This window comes from Mauremys mutica, chromosome 5 (assembly GCF_020497125.1).
Source record: "Mauremys mutica isolate MM-2020 ecotype Southern chromosome 5, ASM2049712v1, whole genome shotgun sequence".
NCBI classification, from domain to species: Eukaryota; Metazoa; Chordata; order Testudines; family Geoemydidae; genus Mauremys; species Mauremys mutica.
The window spans coordinates 48,617,054-48,634,907 of record NC_059076.1 but is presented as its reverse complement, the minus strand read 5'-3'; the positions used below and the strand labels follow the sequence as shown (position 1 = coordinate 48,634,907).

Here is a 17,854-nt window from a genome sequence, read left to right as displayed (position 1 = left end):
CTTTGACTTTGGCACAGGGGCGGGTTGACCATGCCTCTCCCTGTCGTTGACCGACTGCACGACCAACGAGTCTGGGGTCGGGTGAGTATACAAATACTCATAGCCCATAGGGGGGACTGAGTACTTGCGCTCGACCCCGAGGGCCGTAGGAGGGATGGATGCCGGCGACTGCCAGAGCGTGGTGGCGTTCTTCTGGATTGTCCGAATGAACGGTAAGGCCACCCATACTGGAGCCTCCGCTCCAATGACGTTCGTGACGGGGTCCTCATCCTCCTGGACCTCCGCCACGGGGAGATCGATGGCCTTTGCCACGCGGCGAAGGAGGTCTTGGTGGGCCCTCAGGTCTATCGGTGGAGGATCCTTGGCAGATGCTCCGGCCACCGCCTCGTCTGGTGACGACGACGAGGACAAGCCCTGGACGACAGCCTCTGTGGATGGATCTTCCAGCGGTTGATCGGCTGGCTTGGGCTGAGGATGCCTCTGGGGGTCAAGCGGTACCGAAACCGAACCCGGTGGCGAAAGGGGCGGTCGGCTGATGGTGGCCTCCGGTACCCTGCGCTCGGAGGCAGGGGCTCTTGGAGGAAAGGGTACCCCTTGAGTGTCGTATTGGGCCCAGGGGACCCAGAAGCCCCACTGTTGTGCACCCTGAGGCTGGCTCTGCGGAGTAGGTGGCAGGTGCCCGTTGCTGTCTGCCCCGGAAGCGACCGACGCGGGGCGGGATGGCCATGGGGGTGCAGAGGCGCTGACGGACTGCGCCGTGGAAAGAGGCAGTCTGGCCCCGGACGGTGCCGAGGATCGGTGCCGGGCATCACGGTATCGGGATGGTGACCGAGACCAACGTCCGCCGCGGTGCCGGGAGCTCGACCGGTGCCGGGAGCTCGACCGGGATCCGGACCTGCGGTGCCGGGAGCGGCTGCGCGAGTCACGGTGCCGGGAACGGTGCCGGGAAGCAGACCTCCGTCGGTACCAGCGCGAAGGCGATCGGGACCTGGAGCGACGCCGGGAGTGCGACCGGTACCGCGATGTTGAACGGTACCGGGACTGCGACCGGCGTCGGGAAGGCGACCGGTACCGCGATGGTGAGCGGTGCCGGGATCTTGAGCGGCGGGACGGTGACCTTCGTCGGGACCGGGAACGAGACCTGGAGCGCCGTCTGTGTCGTCCGTCCGGAGAGGGGGGCCGGATCATCATTGCCGGCTTTCCCGCCGATACAACAGCCCGCACCGGCGGTGCCGGGGGCCGGAGGCTCGGAGCCTCTGTGAGCTCTATGAGCTCGCGCGCCCTAGAGAAAGTCTCAGGCGTGGATGGCAGCCGAAGCTCAAACACGGTCAGTGCCGGGGAGCATGGCGGTGCCGGACTCGACGGCCCTTGCGGCGCCGGAGTCAACGGCCCGGTGCACGTCCTGTGCACGGCCACAGCGGAGACCGCAGGTGGCGTAATTGACTTGGCTGCTGGGCCCTCAGCGTGGGACTTTGGCAGCTACCTTCGCCGGCTTGCGCTTCTTTGATGGCGACAGGGAGTGGTGCCGGGCCTTCGGTGCCGCTGGCTGAGGTCGCGGGGCCTCGGTGCCGGAGCGGCTCGGGGCCGCCGGTGCGCTCCGCACCGATGTAGTCTTCGGCACCGGCGCAGACGGTGCCGGGGGCAGGAGCGACGCCTCCATTAGGAGCTGCTTTAATCTAATGTCCCGCTCCTTACGCGTCCGGGGTTTCAAAGCGGAGCAGATAGGGCACTTATCTGTCCTGTGACTCTCCCCGAGGCAACGGAGGCAGGAGTCGTGAGGATCTCCGACAGGCATAGGCCGCTGGCAAGATGCGCAGGGCTTAAAGCCCGGTGCCTTGGGCATGAGCCCGCACCGGGAGAGGAAAGGGAGGGGGAACCCCCCTTATCCTTATCCTAAAACTAACTAACTAACTAACTAAACTATCTACACTAAGTAATGAAAGAACTATAAACAGGAAAAAGTAGCGAGAGCTAGGGTTGTGGAGGACAGAGATCACTCCACAGTTCCAACTGGCCGTCACGGGCGGTAAGAAGGAACTGAGGAGCGGACAGGCCGGCTGGGGTATATAACAGGTGCCATAGCGGCGCCACTCCAGGGGGCGCCCAGCCGGCCCGCCGGAGTTGCTAGGGTAAAAATGTTCCGGAGAGCCGTGCACGCACGGCGCGCACACCTGACTGGAATGCATAGGAGCAATCACTCGAAGAAGAATGAACTACACATACTAACACTGGGGCAATTTTAAGTCACTTTCATTAAGGATTATCTTCTTAGTTTAACTGATGAAGAGAGGCTCTAGAGTGTCATTTTAAGTTTAATTATAGTGATACTTAGCGTGATTATAGTGACTGCCAGCCAGGGACCTCAATGAGTTTTTAAAACAGATTGAATTAAGCTTCAAAGCCACTATGAGAGGTAAACACCCCTATTTTACAGATGAAGGAAGTGACTTACCCACATTAGTGCAAAAAGTCTGTGGCAGAACTAGGAAGAGAACCCAGATATTTCACTGCTGTACTTTAACCACAAGACCATCCTTCCCGTCATTACTCTCATAATTATTACCAAATGTGACAACTACAACAAATGTTTAAATGATTAGTGAATACAATAGTGCAAGAAAGAATGAATGCTTAGTATGAAGACCTTAAATCCTGAGATGAGGGACATTTTGTTTAAGCTGCAGCATTCTTTGACTTTCGGTTAGTGAACAATTTCCAACAGATTAGAAATGACAGACTAGAATCTTAGCAGCCATACCTGTAATGCGCAACCTCTTGCAACAGCTTCATCTGCATTCAGTGTAGTGCTTATATCTTTACCGAAGAACCTAGATATTTGTTCCTTCACTGCTGGGATTCTAGTGGCTCCACCTACAATTTCTATACTGCTTATGTCTTCACGCTGTAGTTCTAGAAAAGACAGTTCAGGCCGTAAGTTAAAAAAGTTAGTTTCAAATTGCCCAAAGGTGATCCCCCCCCCCTTTTTTTTTGGACATGTGGCTAGAGATCGCATGCCTTGGATTCTCACTCTTGACTGAAAAGCTCAAGGGGTTCTTAAAATCAAACTGAATTATCTAGACACTACAAGAACCAGTGAAGATAGGTCAATGGCCAACACTGTGCAATGAGAATTTTATATTAAATTGCAATGATTTATACCAGGCCTGCACAACTCGTAAAGCGGCGAGGGCCACATTACTCCAAAGGAAACAGCCGAGGGCCGAAACCTCCCGGCCCCGCAGAAACACTCTGCCCCAGGGCCGTCCAGCCCTGCAGAAACAAACCCTCCTTCCCCAGTGCCGCCCCACCAAAACAGCTGTGGGCCAAAAAGGAAGGTTGGGGGTGGGAAGGTGATACTTGATTTTAAATCAACCGGGGGTTCCCAGCTGAAGAGGTGGCTGGGAGCCCTCAGGGTCAAATTAAAGGGATCGGGGCTCTGGCGGCTGGGGGAACCCGGCAGGGCCGGCTCTAGGTTTATTGCTGCCTCAAGCAAAAAAAATTTGGCTGCCCCCCGTCCCAGCCCTGGGCTCCCCCCTGTACCCCCGTTGCCCTAATCCTGGGCTCTCCCCCCACTGACCCCCCCCCTGCCGCCCCAGCGCTGGGCTTCCCCCTTTCCTCCCCATCAGTGCTCTCCCCCCACCCTGCTGCTGCCCCAGCCCTAGGCTCCCCCCCACCAGTGTCTCCCCCCCCCCCACCTCCTGCCTCCCCAGCCCTGGGTCACTGGTAACGCTCCCAGGGCAGGTCATTCAGCAGGAATTTTGGATGTGCACAAAACACAGACAGGATTGGTTCCCATATGGTTACAGAGCTGCAGTAAAGTGGAACAATTTTCAGCTTGTGTGATTGGAGGATATCTGGACGCATATTATAAGACTGTCCTCCATAAATGAGGAAAAGTTGAGGTGCCTTTATTATTCTTTTGTTCCACTCTTTCTTTCTATGGGGAATTTGCCAATGCAATATCACTGTCTTCCTTTTAAACAAACAAAAAGGCAATGGCTGTTGAAAATAGCAATTCCAGTGCTAATAAGCGTTTCTTGCTCAATTTTATCCTGCTTTTTCTACAGCAAGTTACAGTGGATCAGTATATTTGATTTGGGAGAAATGAAGTAACAGCTGCCCAAACTGAGCTTGAGCACTCCCAGATTTGAACACCTCAAAATTCAGAAGGCAGGTGCTGGGGAGGTGGGGTGGGCCTGTGGGCTCCATGGGGGAGCATGGCAGCAATGTGTCTGGAGCTGCATGGAGCCAGACACGCTGGTCTGAGTGGCACGGTAAGGGGGCTGGGGATTGGAGAAGGGGTAGGAGGTTCCAGGGGGCAGTCAAGGAACAGGGGTGGTTGGATGGGGCAGAGGTTCAGGGGGGCAGTCAGGGGACAGGCAGCAGTAGGATAGGCATGGGCGTCCCAGGGGTTTATCAGAGGACAGGTAGGGGGTGGGGTCCTGGGGGAAAGTTGGAGGGGTCTCAGGAGGGGGCAGCTGGGGACAAGGAGAAGGGAGACTTAGATAGGGGCTGGGGTCCCAAGGGGCAGGGGTCTTGGGAGGGGGCAATCGGGGGACAAGGACCAGTGGCATTTAGATAGGGGGTGGGGTCCTGGGGGGCAGTTAGGGGCAGGGGTCCGGGGAGGGGGCAAAAAGCGGCCACGTGCCGGGATTCAAACGGCTCTGGGTTGCCCGCAGCCGTGGGGAGCCCTGAGCCCTTTAAATCCCAGCCGGCTGGGAATTAAAGGGCTCTGGGCTCCCCGCCACTCCGGGCAGCCCAGAGCCCTCTGACTCCCGGCCGCGGCTGAGATTTAAAGGGCTCTGGGCTCCCCACGGCTGCGGGCAACCCAGAACCCTCTGACTCCCGGCCGCGGCTGAGATTTAAAGGGCTCTGGGCTCCCCGCGGCTGCAGGCAACCCAGAGCCCTCTGACTCCCAGCCGCGCCTGGGATTTAAAGGGCTCCGGGCTCCCCAGGGTTGCCGGCAGCCCAGAGCTCTTTGCTTCCCGGCCACGGCCAGGATTCAAATGACTCCGGGGTGCCCGCAGAGCGCCATGTGCAGGGGATTTAGAATCCCCTCACGGGCCACACAGTGAGGGTCCCCAGGCCTGATTTATACTGTCAAACAAATCCTTGCCCCTCCTTTAGTCTATGGGCGTTTCAGGCTGCAAGTGCAAAAATCAAGAATAAAAAAGTTACTAATCTTAGTGACTGTGGTTCTTTGAGACGGCTGTCCACATGGATTCCACTTCTATTGTGCATGTGCCTATGCACACATAAAATCAGATTCTTTTGACCAACAGTGTCCATTGGGACTGTGCCTAAGTGTGGCTACTCTCTCACCCACTTCCCTCCCCTCCCCGGAAGGCACAAAGGGCACATGGGGCCTAACCATCCCATAGTTGTTCCCCTCTATACCCCTCTGATACTTGACATCCCATAGTTGTTCCCCCAATACAGAAGCCAGATGGTACAGGATTCTATAGCAACAGTGAAATAGAAGGGTCAGAGATTCCATGAGGACATCATCTTAAAGAACCATATAGTTACTGTAAGGTAAGTAGGACCCTATCAAACTCATGGCTGTAGCAAGGTGGCAACAGACCAGGAGGCTGAAGAGCCAGGAAAGCCATGCCCGCCATGCTGGAAGCTATGGGATGGGACAGGAAGCAGAAGTATAAAATGCAGGCCACACTGCAGCTCAGTTGGGCTGCAGCAGCCCAGGGAGATAGACGCATCTCCTCCACTGCCGGAGTGGGACGTTGAGGAGGAGGAGCTCCTAGGGCTGCCGCCTGAGGACTGACCAAAGCTTCCAGGGCTGCCACCTGACCGAGGCGATGCTGGGGTTACCGCCTGAGAATTGGCCAGAGCTCCCAGGGCTGCAGGCCAGCCGAGGTGCCAACGACTGGTTGGGGCTACCACTGACCACCAACCCCAAGGAGATGGAGGATACCTACAGCACACAGGTACCAAACCCTGGGGAGGTAGGAAGTAGCCAAGGGAAACTGTCTGGTTGGGCCTTGGCCTGATACTAGGTCAGTGTGTTGTGGGCGGATCCCTGCTGACCCAGTGGCAGACCACTCTGCCACTGTTAGGGCCCTGGACTGGGACCCGGTGGAGCAGGGTGGGCCTGAGTTCCTCTACCCCCTACCAGCTCACCTCTGGGGTGGCCGCCTCCCCACATTGGGCCAGGAGGCCTGTTTGGTGCTTACCCCTGCCTGAGGCCCAAAACTGCCTTACTGCTCTGTTGTTGCGAGGAGCATCTGCAACACAGAGATCAGTGCCAGAATCACTGTCACAGATGTTGGTACTAAGAGAAGTCTTAGATGGGTATTGGATTCATTCTATAATCAAATATAGCCAAGGCCGAGGGACCTGTCTGGGCTAAACTATTGTGTTCAGTAGTCTGACAAGATCTAGGACTCATTTTATTAGGTCCTGGGGAAGGTGATATAGGCTGGCACTCAATGAGGTCCAACCTGAGTTTCAACTCACAAGAGTGCTAGCTGAGGAAGCCTGTTCTGGCTTAGTAGGCCCTTTTCCCCTCTAGTTCTGAAGAGGCTTTCATACACTGCACTCCTGAAGAGAGAATTTATAAACAGACATCTCTCCTCCAAGATGCCACAGAAGAGAAGGAGCTACAGATTAAACACCTATCAGGGATGTACCCCTCTTCAAGGCAAAAAATACAAAAAGACAACCAACAAAAAAAAGGTACTTCAAATGCCTGTCATTGAGCAGAATAGCCACATGACAGGAAAGAATAATTTTTAAACACTGGTGATTTTGTTTCAGCCATAGTAACAGGAGAAATCCCCAAAATTAATCAAAGTGTTGTGGGTTTTGTTTGTTTTTAAAGACAACGGGTATAAAGGAGGAAAAAACTAAACACACACACACACACACACACACACACACAAAGTCACACAGTGCACAGACATGAAGCCACTGTAGGGGTTCTGTCTCACTGCCATGGCAGTAAGAAGGAACAGTTGTGCCTGCTCCGTTCTTTATGCCCTCAGGTTTGAGGGGTGGGAAAGGTACGTGAGAGAGGGCATCTAAGGGCAGGTGCAGCGCCAATGGATGCAGCTAGCCAAGAGAATCTGATGTATGCATGGGTACATGTGTGAAGTAGAATCCATGTGGACAATCACTTGAAGATGAATCTAATTATAGGGTTTCTTGGGTGAAATTGATTCTTTTTTGGGCTGCAATACAGAAATAAAAAACCACACACATTCAAAAGAAACATGATGAACAATCTGCATTTGTGATTTCAGGTCAAAGTTGTAGTTCTGGATTTGGGTTGTATGGGCATGACTAATATGCTCTCAGGCAACTGTCAGTCATTGTAAAACGTATTATAGCTTTCAGGCTCTCTTCTCCCTCCTCATTTTTGCATTATTTATCCAGTCACATTTTATTATGTCAGCTCACAAAAGATATTCACAATTTTTCCTTCCCTTTACTTTTCATATGTTTAAGGGGTAGATCAGAGAGTGTCCTTTTTCAGTCTCTGAAAATCCGTCTAGATTTATTTAGCCCCAAAAAAGGAAGTTTTCACATGTGCTGCAGGGCTTACACTGCAGGCTTTGCTCCTAAATTCTCCCAGTTTCATCTGCACTGACCACACTCCCCAGTCCCACTGAGCACTGTTGTGAAGCAGCTACTTCAACTCTTCAAACCCTTCTGATGACTCATGCAGAGGGTTATTTCAGTAGCATGTAATTTTTTTTTTATGAAAGGAAAAATAGAAAGTAAGTTACATATAAATAGCTATGCTAAAAGAAATGTAAAGGTTGCAAAGTCAAACACTTAAAAGTTAGGAAACACAAAAATTAAGGTTTCTTGGTCAGTTGTAACCATAGTGCAAGCATGATACTTTTTACCTCCATGATTATATTCCATTTTTTTCCCCTCAGAACCCCACCACATTCATTGTTCAGGATGAATAGTGCTCAATGAATCAGAGATACATACTAAATTGTGCCATATTTGAATCAAAAACCCCATTAAAGAAAAAGTTACACAATCACATATCATAATGCACACACGGCAAGTGGGGCAAATGAAGCTTGCCTCGACGACCTTAAACTGACATTTAACTTTTCATTGCTTAGCTTTGCATCTTTTAACTTTTTATGGTATTTAAAAAGGTTTAGTGTTTTTTCTTTTGAGCCAGATAACAAAACATAGTACCCTGAATTAACTTCTACTTACTAGCTTGATCCATTACTGTTCTTAGAGGAGGCTCCACTTTAGCTAGGAGAGGACCACATAACTGTTCAAATTGAGCTCTGCAAAAGAAGAAATATTGCGTTACAGGCACAACTAAAGCCACCATACTCTGGTTGGAGTTAGTATAACAGTACTGTACCTGTTCATCTTACTGGAGACATCAAGGTCATCCATGAAGCACTCAATGTTGAGTGGGAGGTCAGAAGCATTTGCACTCATAAGTTTCTTCAGTTTTTCACTTTCCTGATACAAGCGCAGCAGTGCCCGAGCATTCTCTTTCACGTTCAGTTTATATTTTGTCCTGAATTCCCCACAGAAGTAATCTACTAAAGCCTCGTCAAAGTTTCTGCCACCCAAAAAAGGGTCAAAAGCAGTAGCCAAGATCTGCATAGAAGTGAAATGTGTCAAGTATATACTGATCCTCTACTTCCTGCCAAATTAGCATTTTCCATAATGTTCCCCTTCACTCCGTGAAGCTTATGGGCACATAGAACTGAGCAGTTCTAGACACACAGAAGGAAGAACTGGGATCTTTATCTTGTCATGCTGGATTTTTACAATCTCCTTATGTAAAAATATGCCATTCCATTGAGAAAGTAAAATCTGCTAATACTCTTTCTTAAGTTGTCCACTGGGTATGCATGTCCTTGTTCAGAGCACAGCATGCCTAGGGCATTTATCTAAAAAGAACTGAGACCACAGAGCACTTTAATTTTTCCCACAACTTTTGTAGCTGCTGTTTTTTGTTACAGAAGACAAATGAAGTTTAGGATAAAAAAGAATTAAGCCACTACTGCCCCAGTCTTGAAAGCAGAAAGTCTTACAGATACAAAATTAAAATTGTTGAATTAAATATACTTAGCAAACATCCCTAAGTTAGAGTTCAAAGAGTCAACTCTCCTCCCCTACTCGCTCTCAATGCATGGCTGGGAAAAGTGCAATTCAGCTATAGCCCACTTCATTTTTCAAGAAAGTTCAGCAAAGCTTCATTTACACTGGAGAGGAGGTAGAGAAGTTGGTTCTGTGACTTCTCCAGTTAGAGATGAGATAATTGTACTCTTGGTCTATAAAAGATAGGACTAAGGCCATGCACACACTTTCCAATTCTAACTTCTACTCAAAGAGATTCCTTGGGTGTGTGGCTAAGCATTCTCCTACAGTGAGCTGCTGAAGAAATGCCATGAAGGATAGTCATTTAACAACTAGAATGCAGGAAAGCTTTTATGTATGAAACAGTAGTAACTAATACCGTATATACTTGATCATAAGCTGGTTTGGTTATAAGCTGACCCCTCCCAAGATAGATAAGTAAAAATGGAAATTTTTTATGATCCGTTCATAAGCTGACTCTATAATTCAGGGGGGTCAGCAAACTTTGGCTCCCGGGCCATCAGGATAAGACACTGGCGGGTCAAGATGGTTTGTTTACCTTGCGTCCACAGGCACGGAGGTAAACCTAAGTAAACAAAGCGTCCTGCATGCCAGCTACTTACCCTGATGGGCCAGGACAGCAACTTGTGGGGAAATTGGGGGGGAGGGAAAGAGAAGCTGGGGGTCAGGGGAGTAACCCGTGACCACCCCCCACATGACCCCACCCCTAGCCCAGGACCCCAACACTCTCCCCATCCCATCCCTTCCCACCTTATCTGGGGAGGGCCAGGGGAGGATGTCTCTGGACTGGCTGGAGCTGCTCCGGCAGGGTGGGCAGCGCAGCCACAGCCTGCTCCGTCAGGCCAGACTGGGCGGCACGGCCGCAGCCTGCTCTAAAGGGTGGGTCCGAGCAGCACGGCTGCAGCCTGCCAGCCCCGGAGCTGCAGCTGCTTCAGAGGCTGGGGGAAGAGCAGCATGACCAGAAACGGAGAGACTCTGGCCCTACCTCTTCCCTTCTGGCTCTGCTGCCTCTCCTTGCTCCCTCTGCTCAGCCTGCTCTAGGGGGTGGAGCCAAGCAGCACAGCCCCCTGAGCTGCAGCTGCTTTGGAGGCTGGGGGGACAGCAGCGTGGCCAGAAGCGGAGAGACTCTGGCCCCGCCTCTTCCCTTCTGGCTCTGGTGGCTGTGCTGCCTCTGTTGGGGGGAAGGGCTGTGTCCCATTTCTCCCTCTCTATACCCGTTCATAAGCCGATCCTCTTCTCTGGTGCTTCCCTTTTTTACTAACAAAATCTGGCTTATGAATGAGTATATATACGGTATTTACTACAAACAGGTTAGCCCACACCAGGCACGACATTTAACCATTCAAAAATGCACTCCACTGAAGTTTCCTGAGCACTGTGCCAAGTAAGCAAGCCTCTGCTTAGCCTCTGGTGCAACAATGTAGTAAAATAAACTTACCTTCAGTTTTCCTTTGTTAAAAGCACAAACTGAAACTTGGTATGCAGAATGTCCCATATCTACAAAGACTATATTTCTTGGTTTCTCCTCCAAGGCTGGTAGGTCTTGCTTATAAATTCCATAAGCTAGTGCAACTGTTAAAAAAAAAATAAAAAAAAAAAATCAAGCAATTTTCAATAATTTAACAGTTTTTTAAAAAAAACGGAACTCAAGGCTCCTTTAAAAAAAATTAGGACTGTACAAAAATTCACTTGCGATAATATATATTGAAAGTCTACACAAATATTCACTTTGTTAACATTGAATGATTTTGTTCTAAAGTGACAAAGATAAGAGAAGGTTACTCACCTGGTGCAGTAACTGAGATTCTTTGAGATATGCCCCCCTATGGGTGCTCTATTTCAGGTGTTCAAGCATCTCTGTGCCGCTGATGAGAGAATTTCAGCACCAGTGCCCATCTGGGTCACACATGCGCCATCTCCGCCTCATGGTGCCGTTGGCAACTCATCTGGCACACACGACCTGACCCCCTCAGTTCCTTCTTTACTGTAGAGTGCATAGTGTGAATTCCGAAGTAGAGGGGAGGAGGGTGAGTAGTGGCGCACCCATGGAGACACACATCTTGAAGAACCTCAGTTACTGCATCAGGTGAGTAACCTTTTCTTTTTCAAGTGATGTCCCTGTGGGTGCTCCACTTCATGTGACTGTAGAGCAGTGCCCCCTCTGTGGACAGAAGGGGCTTTGGAGTTTTCTGAGTGATTGAAGATAGTGTGTTAGGCCTAGCAGCGTATCAGAGCCTAAGAACTGGTCAATTGTGTAATGCTTTATGAATATATGTTCAGAGGCCAGGTAGCTGCTCTACATATATCTATGAGTGGTACACTGTTTAGAAAGGCTACTGAGATTGCTATAGATCTGGCTGAATGAGTTCTGATCCCCGGTGGAGGTTATAAATTGTTTTGTTGGTAGCAGAGGTGAATGCACCAGGAGATCCATTTTGAGATGGAACTGAGGGGGATCAGGTCATTTGCGCTGGATATGGCGCCAACAGCACTGCAAAACAGGGACTGTGCATGTGCAACTCAGACAGGCACTGCTGCTAAAATTCTCTGTCTCAGGGACGCACTGACGCCTGAAGTGGAGCACCCACAGGGACATCACTCGAAAAAGGACATGCCATGGACAATGGTCCCCAAACTGTGGGGCGCGCCTCCCTAGCAGGGTGTGGAAGAACGTCCGGAGGGCATGGCGGGGCATGGGCAACCCCTCGAGAGGATGGGGAAGGAATGCTCCAGCTCCATTCCAGCCAAGCTCCCTGCCGCCAGCTCCTCACTCTAGAAAAGTCACTGTGATTTAAATTGCTCTACCTGGGTCCCACACAACGTACTCTACTTTGACACTCCTACAATGGAAGCGTCTCATCACAGCCACCCTTCTTTAGGCAAATGAGAATTTGATCCACTTTCTGCTGTAATCAATCATGGCTCTCAGACTGGCTGAAGAATTTGTAATACAGCAATGGACAACTGGAATGAGCAAATTACTCACTCATACAAATGGTGTTTGTGCCAATGCTTTAACTAGACTCTAGGCTGAGACAGGCTGGATAAGAAGCGGAGAAATATATGTACCTAAATTTGAGGGGGAGAAAAAAAAATCTGATTTGGATGGAGACTTCATAATGACTACGAGTTAAGCATTTTGTCAGATGTCAGACTGACAAAATGTCCATATTGTAACCAAGAGATGCACATGTTATTGTGCCAGTTAATTAAAGATTATGGATCCAGTTGCCAGGGGAGGCAAGGAATTCAAAAGTACACTAACAAATTTGGAGTGTAGAGGCAGACACTACATCATTGTTGATAGAGAAGAAACAGATCTGAATAGTCTTTTATTCCCAAAAATCACTGGAGGGACTAAACTGGTAACAATTAGTTTTCTACAACTTCTTTTCAGATTACTATTCCTTATTTATCTTTTATGATGAAATTTTAGAATGAATGGTCTATTAATAAAGGCATCGGGGAGTCATGACTACTGTAGTCAGAATTTCAACACAATTTACATTATTCTTGTTTTCAAATATGAATGAAAAATGTGACTCCCTATTGTAATATATATTTAAGCCATATATTAGTAGGACTTCACCAAAACCAGATGAAGTTTGAAACATGGTACAGTCATGTAGGGATATTAAAGAAGGTTTACAACAGTCACACACTGGCATGCAGACTAGTACTCTTGGCTTGATTTGAGGATTCTGGGAAGTTATAGAATCCAAGTCATTTCTAAGTATGCTCAGTAAAAATTTGCTCTCACTTGAAGCCCCCCAGAGTCCAATTTGACTAAGCATCTGCCTGCAGGATTGAGGCCTCAAAGAAGAATAAAGATTATTGCTTCTAGATGTATTTTTCTTGTATTTTGTTTAATTTGTAGGAACTATTTGCCCTCAGACTTGAATCTTTCCTCCATTTCTTAAATATTAGCTTGTGACAAAATAACTATCTGATTGACACGTGTGTGTGAGATAGAATCTTTTCTGCAACACATCCATCTCCCTGAAACTAAATACTAATAAGAGCAGCTATCTGGTCTCAAACCATAGATATAAATCACCCTGTGGTACGGTGCTTGGAATGTAGCAGTCCTGGTTTTAATGATTAAATAATAATAATAATAATGAAAAAAATCACTCAACCCACACCCCTCACCTTCCAAAGACTTTTTTTTTTTTTTTAAGTGGAGAACACTACTACAGATGTAGTATTTTAACTGGACTTTCAGAAAAGAAAAGCGTAACAGCTAAACTATCAACATTTTGTAGGTTACTTTATATATTTCTAACATGCAATTGGTTATATAATGATTATTCGGAATCAAATCTTTCAAGTTTAAGAGACTTTTTTAAACAGTGTTACACACTTATTCTTGCTCTGCTTCTAGCAAGTATAATATTTACCTGCTGTAGTTTCATTCATCAGTCTCAGACAGTTTAAACCTGCAACCTGTGCAGCTGCCATTACAGATCTTCTCTCAGCATCAGTGAAGAAACTAGGGACCTGTTTTCAAACAAAGGTTGTACTCTATTATACAAATCTCATGACACACAAAATGACACTTTAAAAGTTAACATAGCCATAAAACAAAACAATTCCACAAATTTGACTAATGTGTAAATTTAAGACTGATTAAAATTGCTAGATCTTTTAAAAAGTTACTTCATTACAAGTTCCAATTACCCAAGCTGGTATTAAGACAAATACATATCCTGCATTGTCAAGATTTACAGAATCAGTGAAAGTCCAGATGCAAGATGCACAAGTGTTTCTAAACACAAACTACATTTAATATATTTAACACTAAAAAAATCCCAGATAGCATAAGATTTCAAGAAACAAGGTTTAGATCTTAGTAAATAATTAAACTAACTTTTTGTTAACAGAGAAAATATTTAAACATGTATATAGCACAGTAAAATTTTGGCTCACTTTCTAAACAAATCCAAGACATGTCTGACCCCAAAAGCATAAGCTATCTAAACATAAACAAAAATATAAAATAATTCCAAAGACTGAGGCTCCTTATTACAGGAAGCTACAGCTCAAGCTCAATTCGGGAGGGGTTGAAGAGTGTATCAGAATGAAGAACAGAAGGGAGGCAGGAAGAATGAAGCTAAGATAAAAATAAGATATCACACACACAAAAAGGCACAACCAAAGTTGTTTTCTTTTTTTAAATTAGAAGCTCTTTGTGGCAGAGTCTGTACCTTGTTTGTATGGTATATATTACATTGGGATCCAAAATGTGCTATGAAAACTATTTTTTTACATTGTGGTTCCACAAGCAAAAAATTGAGAGATTTTGTAGAAATATACAAGTTAGGTATAGCTCTCACATTTCAGGACAACTGCCGGTGGGGCCCTCAGAATCACAAGTTTCAGCATATCTGGTCTAAACTTTTTATACAGTAGATCTAAGATCTAGCTACAGGATGGGAGAAATTCTGTAGCATGTGTTAGGAAGCCTACTGCTGTACCAGAGCTGTCTGAGGAACACCACAAAGTCATCAAGCAAATTTTGGCTTTTAACCTCATGGACTATAAAACCTCTACACAAGATCTGCCTGGGTTTTTTGGTAAACAGGTATCAGATATTAAGAATATATTCTGTGCTTTTCAGCATATATTTACAGTTTTATTTTCTTCTGGGTGGTTTTTGGCAGCACCTCACCTGGCTCTTTTCCAGTTCACACACTATTAAAATGTACTGTTTACATACAATTACCTATAAGCAGAACTCTGGTAAATATATTACAACTTACTGAAATCACACAGTCTGCCACTGGTTTTTTTAGTGCGCTTTCTGAAGTCTCTTTAAGCTTGGCTAAAAGCATTCCTGTAACCTGTTCAATTGCAAATGGTCTCTCTTCATCTAGGTATCGCACCTGAAACACAAGATTAAACAATTGCAAAGCAGACATGAATATTTCCACAGTACAAAGAAATGTTTTGTTTTATGGGCTGTTTCATCCCAATATTTCTTTGATCTTTAAGTCCTAAGTGCAACCACTTTGTAGGTGGACAGTAGGTGTCATTTCACACTAACAAAATAGCATCTAATTATTTTAGACAAGAGCTTTCTAAATCTTTTCTCAAAACTTTCAAATAGGAGCAGAAAAATACAAGTATTAAAAATAAGATGGAACCAAACATGTCATATGTCAAGCCAGAAGACAAACCAAAGTCCTCCCAGAGATAAAAAGGTCACATGTTTGGATTTCTCTTTTAGAGTTTGTCTAGTTCAGATTTCAAGCCCTTCTGGGCAGTGACATATTTTTCTCTAAGTTTTCGCTACACCATGAGCCCAGACAGCACTCAAAATAACATCAACTGATGCTATAGCTACACACTGCTTATTCCACTCAAAGGATTTGAGTTGGCCGGCTGCATTTGTGTGCAGAAATCCTCGAGGAACCTGCATTAACTTGGGAGACATTCAAAGTACTGAAGTATCTATTAAAAAAAGCAGCCAACATACACAAAGATAACCAGTTAAATATTAGTAATTCTGCACAACTCAGCATTGCACCACCTATTAAATACATAAATACATGACAGTAGCTAAAATTATAACAAAGGATCAGGTTCCATACAGGTTCCATAAAGAGAAAGGACTGAGATTTAATAAGAGAGTGGTACACACATGTTGATACAGGGAAAGCTAATCTGCTGTTGCTACTATGCAATATTCTAAATCACATTAGGGCTTGTCTACACTGTCTGTTAATGCTCTGAAGGAGCAGTATGTCAAAGGGCACTATAGAATTTTTAGTGCATGGTAGCAGGGGCCACACAGCAGGCCAAACCACCATAGATTTAAACCCCCAACTTGCCACACACTAACAGACCGTGTAGGCACACACTTAATTTTTAGTCAAACTAAGTAAGACTTTCATCTTGCTGAAAGTAAGTATTCACAGTTTAAATTATCAAGCCAGTTTTCCTCAAACTTGACTTCTGTAGATCCAAGTAAGAGTTAAAAAAGCAGCTAAGTTAAAGGTCGTGCCCTATATTTTACTGTATTTGAAGGTAGTAAACTAAATTTGTGCTATAGTGAGCATGACATGCAAAATTTGTGCTATAGTGAGCATGAGATGCAAAAGCCATCAACAAACTCAATGAAACCCAATGACATCCACGAAGAGGAGTTGGTGTATGAACAGTTACTTTGGAGAAAGAATGCTTTTCATTTTCCTCATAGTTAAGACCCCACCAAATCCATGGTCCATTATGGTCAATTTCATAGCCATAGGATTTAAAAACTGATAAATTTCACATTTTCAGATGTTTAAATCTGAAATTTCATGGTGTTGTAACTGTGGGGGTCCCGACCCAAAAGGAGATTGGGGGTGGAGGGGTCGCAGGCTCCCAGAGGTGGATCTGATCTCTTCTCTACCCTCCCCCCGAGCAGCTGTGCAGGGGTGGAAAAGTCCTGCCCCTCTCCAGCCCAGCCAAGATGGGACCCAACTCCACAAGTCTCCTCCAGCTGCAGGACCCTCTGGGGCTGCTGCCCAGTCGCAAAGCGTCCTGCAGCAGCGGGAGGCACACGGAAGTGGGTCTCAGCCTAGAGCAGGGGTGGGAAACAATTTTTCTATCAGGGGCCATTGACCCACCAAAAAAAAAAAAAAATCAGCTGCAGGCCACAGTCCCGCAAGGGGGCACATAGGCTTGGGGCTTCCCCTAGGCTCCAGGGTGGGGCCAGAAATGAGGGGTTATGGGTGCAGGAAGGGGCTCAGGGCTGGTGCAGGCAGTTGGGGTGCGGGGTCTGGGCAGGAGTTAGGGTGCAGAAGGGGGTTCTGACCTGGAGGAGGGGGTTGGGGTGCAGGAGAGGGTTCTGACCTCGGGCAGGTGCAGGTTCCGGGCGGGCGGCACTTACCTCAGGCAGCTCCCGGTTGGTGGCACAGATGGGTTAACTCAGGCTCCCTGCCTGCCCTGGCTCCGTGCTGTTCCCAGAAGTGGCCGACATGTCTAGCCCCTAGGTGGAGGCACGGACAGGCGGCTCTGCAAGATGCCTGCACGCACCGACCCACAGCTCCCACTGGCTGCAGTTCCTGGCCAATGGGAGCTGTGAAGCCAGCGCTGGGGGCAGCACACAGAACTTCCCTGATTGCCCCTGCCTTGAGGGGCTGCAGGGATATGCCAGCCACTTCCAGGAGCTGCGCTGAGCCGACCAGACTTTTAACGGCCCGGCAACCCTAGCTTCCCCCCACAGTAGTGCGAGCCAGTGCTTGCAGCTCCCGCTTCCGGCCCGCAGAGTGGAGACTTGCTGCGGACCAGATGAAATTAAGCAGTGGGCTGAATTTGGCCCATGGGCCATAGGTTCCCCACCCCGGCCTAGAGGGAAGCGCTGAATTTCCAGAGATCCATGGAGCACCTGAATCCATCTCAACAGTTTAGGGCTAGTGCCATGACTGTAGCCATACTAGCGACATAAAATGTTAACCGGTAAGCATTAGGCTTACTGTTAACCGACCTTAACCGTTAACCGCCAGCCACACCGGCCGGAGCGACCCCAGCCCCTCTCCCTTTAATCAGTTAACTGGTTAAACAATATAATTTTAATTTAAACGGTTAACTTTTTAAACGATATTTACATCCCTAGGCCATACACTACAGGCACGACTCACCAAAGAACTTCCACAGAAAGCACACTGATGTGGACAAGTTACACTTGTATACTCTCATCCAAAATGGCTTGTGTCCCTGCACAGTAAGCACTCAAGGAAAAAGATGCTAATTCATTACC

At 47.5% G+C, this 17,854-nt stretch overlaps 1 protein-coding gene across 2 annotated transcripts in view; it reads right to left on the bottom strand.

The window, feature by feature from the left end:
• HSPA4L (heat shock protein family A (Hsp70) member 4 like) overlaps positions 1–17,854 on the bottom strand; it is a 57,254-nt gene that overhangs the window by 23,994 nt on the left and 15,406 nt on the right. For both annotated transcript variants that reach the window (XM_045018045.1, XM_045018046.1), the window contains exons 4-9: positions 14,871–14,993; positions 13,509–13,608; positions 10,547–10,680; positions 8,357–8,601; positions 8,200–8,276; positions 2,759–2,910 (exon numbers count right to left, since the gene is read on the bottom strand). In XM_045018045.1, the coding sequence (XP_044873980.1) occupies positions 2,759–2,910; positions 8,200–8,276; positions 8,357–8,601; positions 10,547–10,680; positions 13,509–13,608; positions 14,871–14,993 (831 nt within the window). The remainder of the gene's footprint in view (positions 1–2,758; positions 2,911–8,199; positions 8,277–8,356; positions 8,602–10,546; positions 10,681–13,508; positions 13,609–14,870; positions 14,994–17,854) is intronic.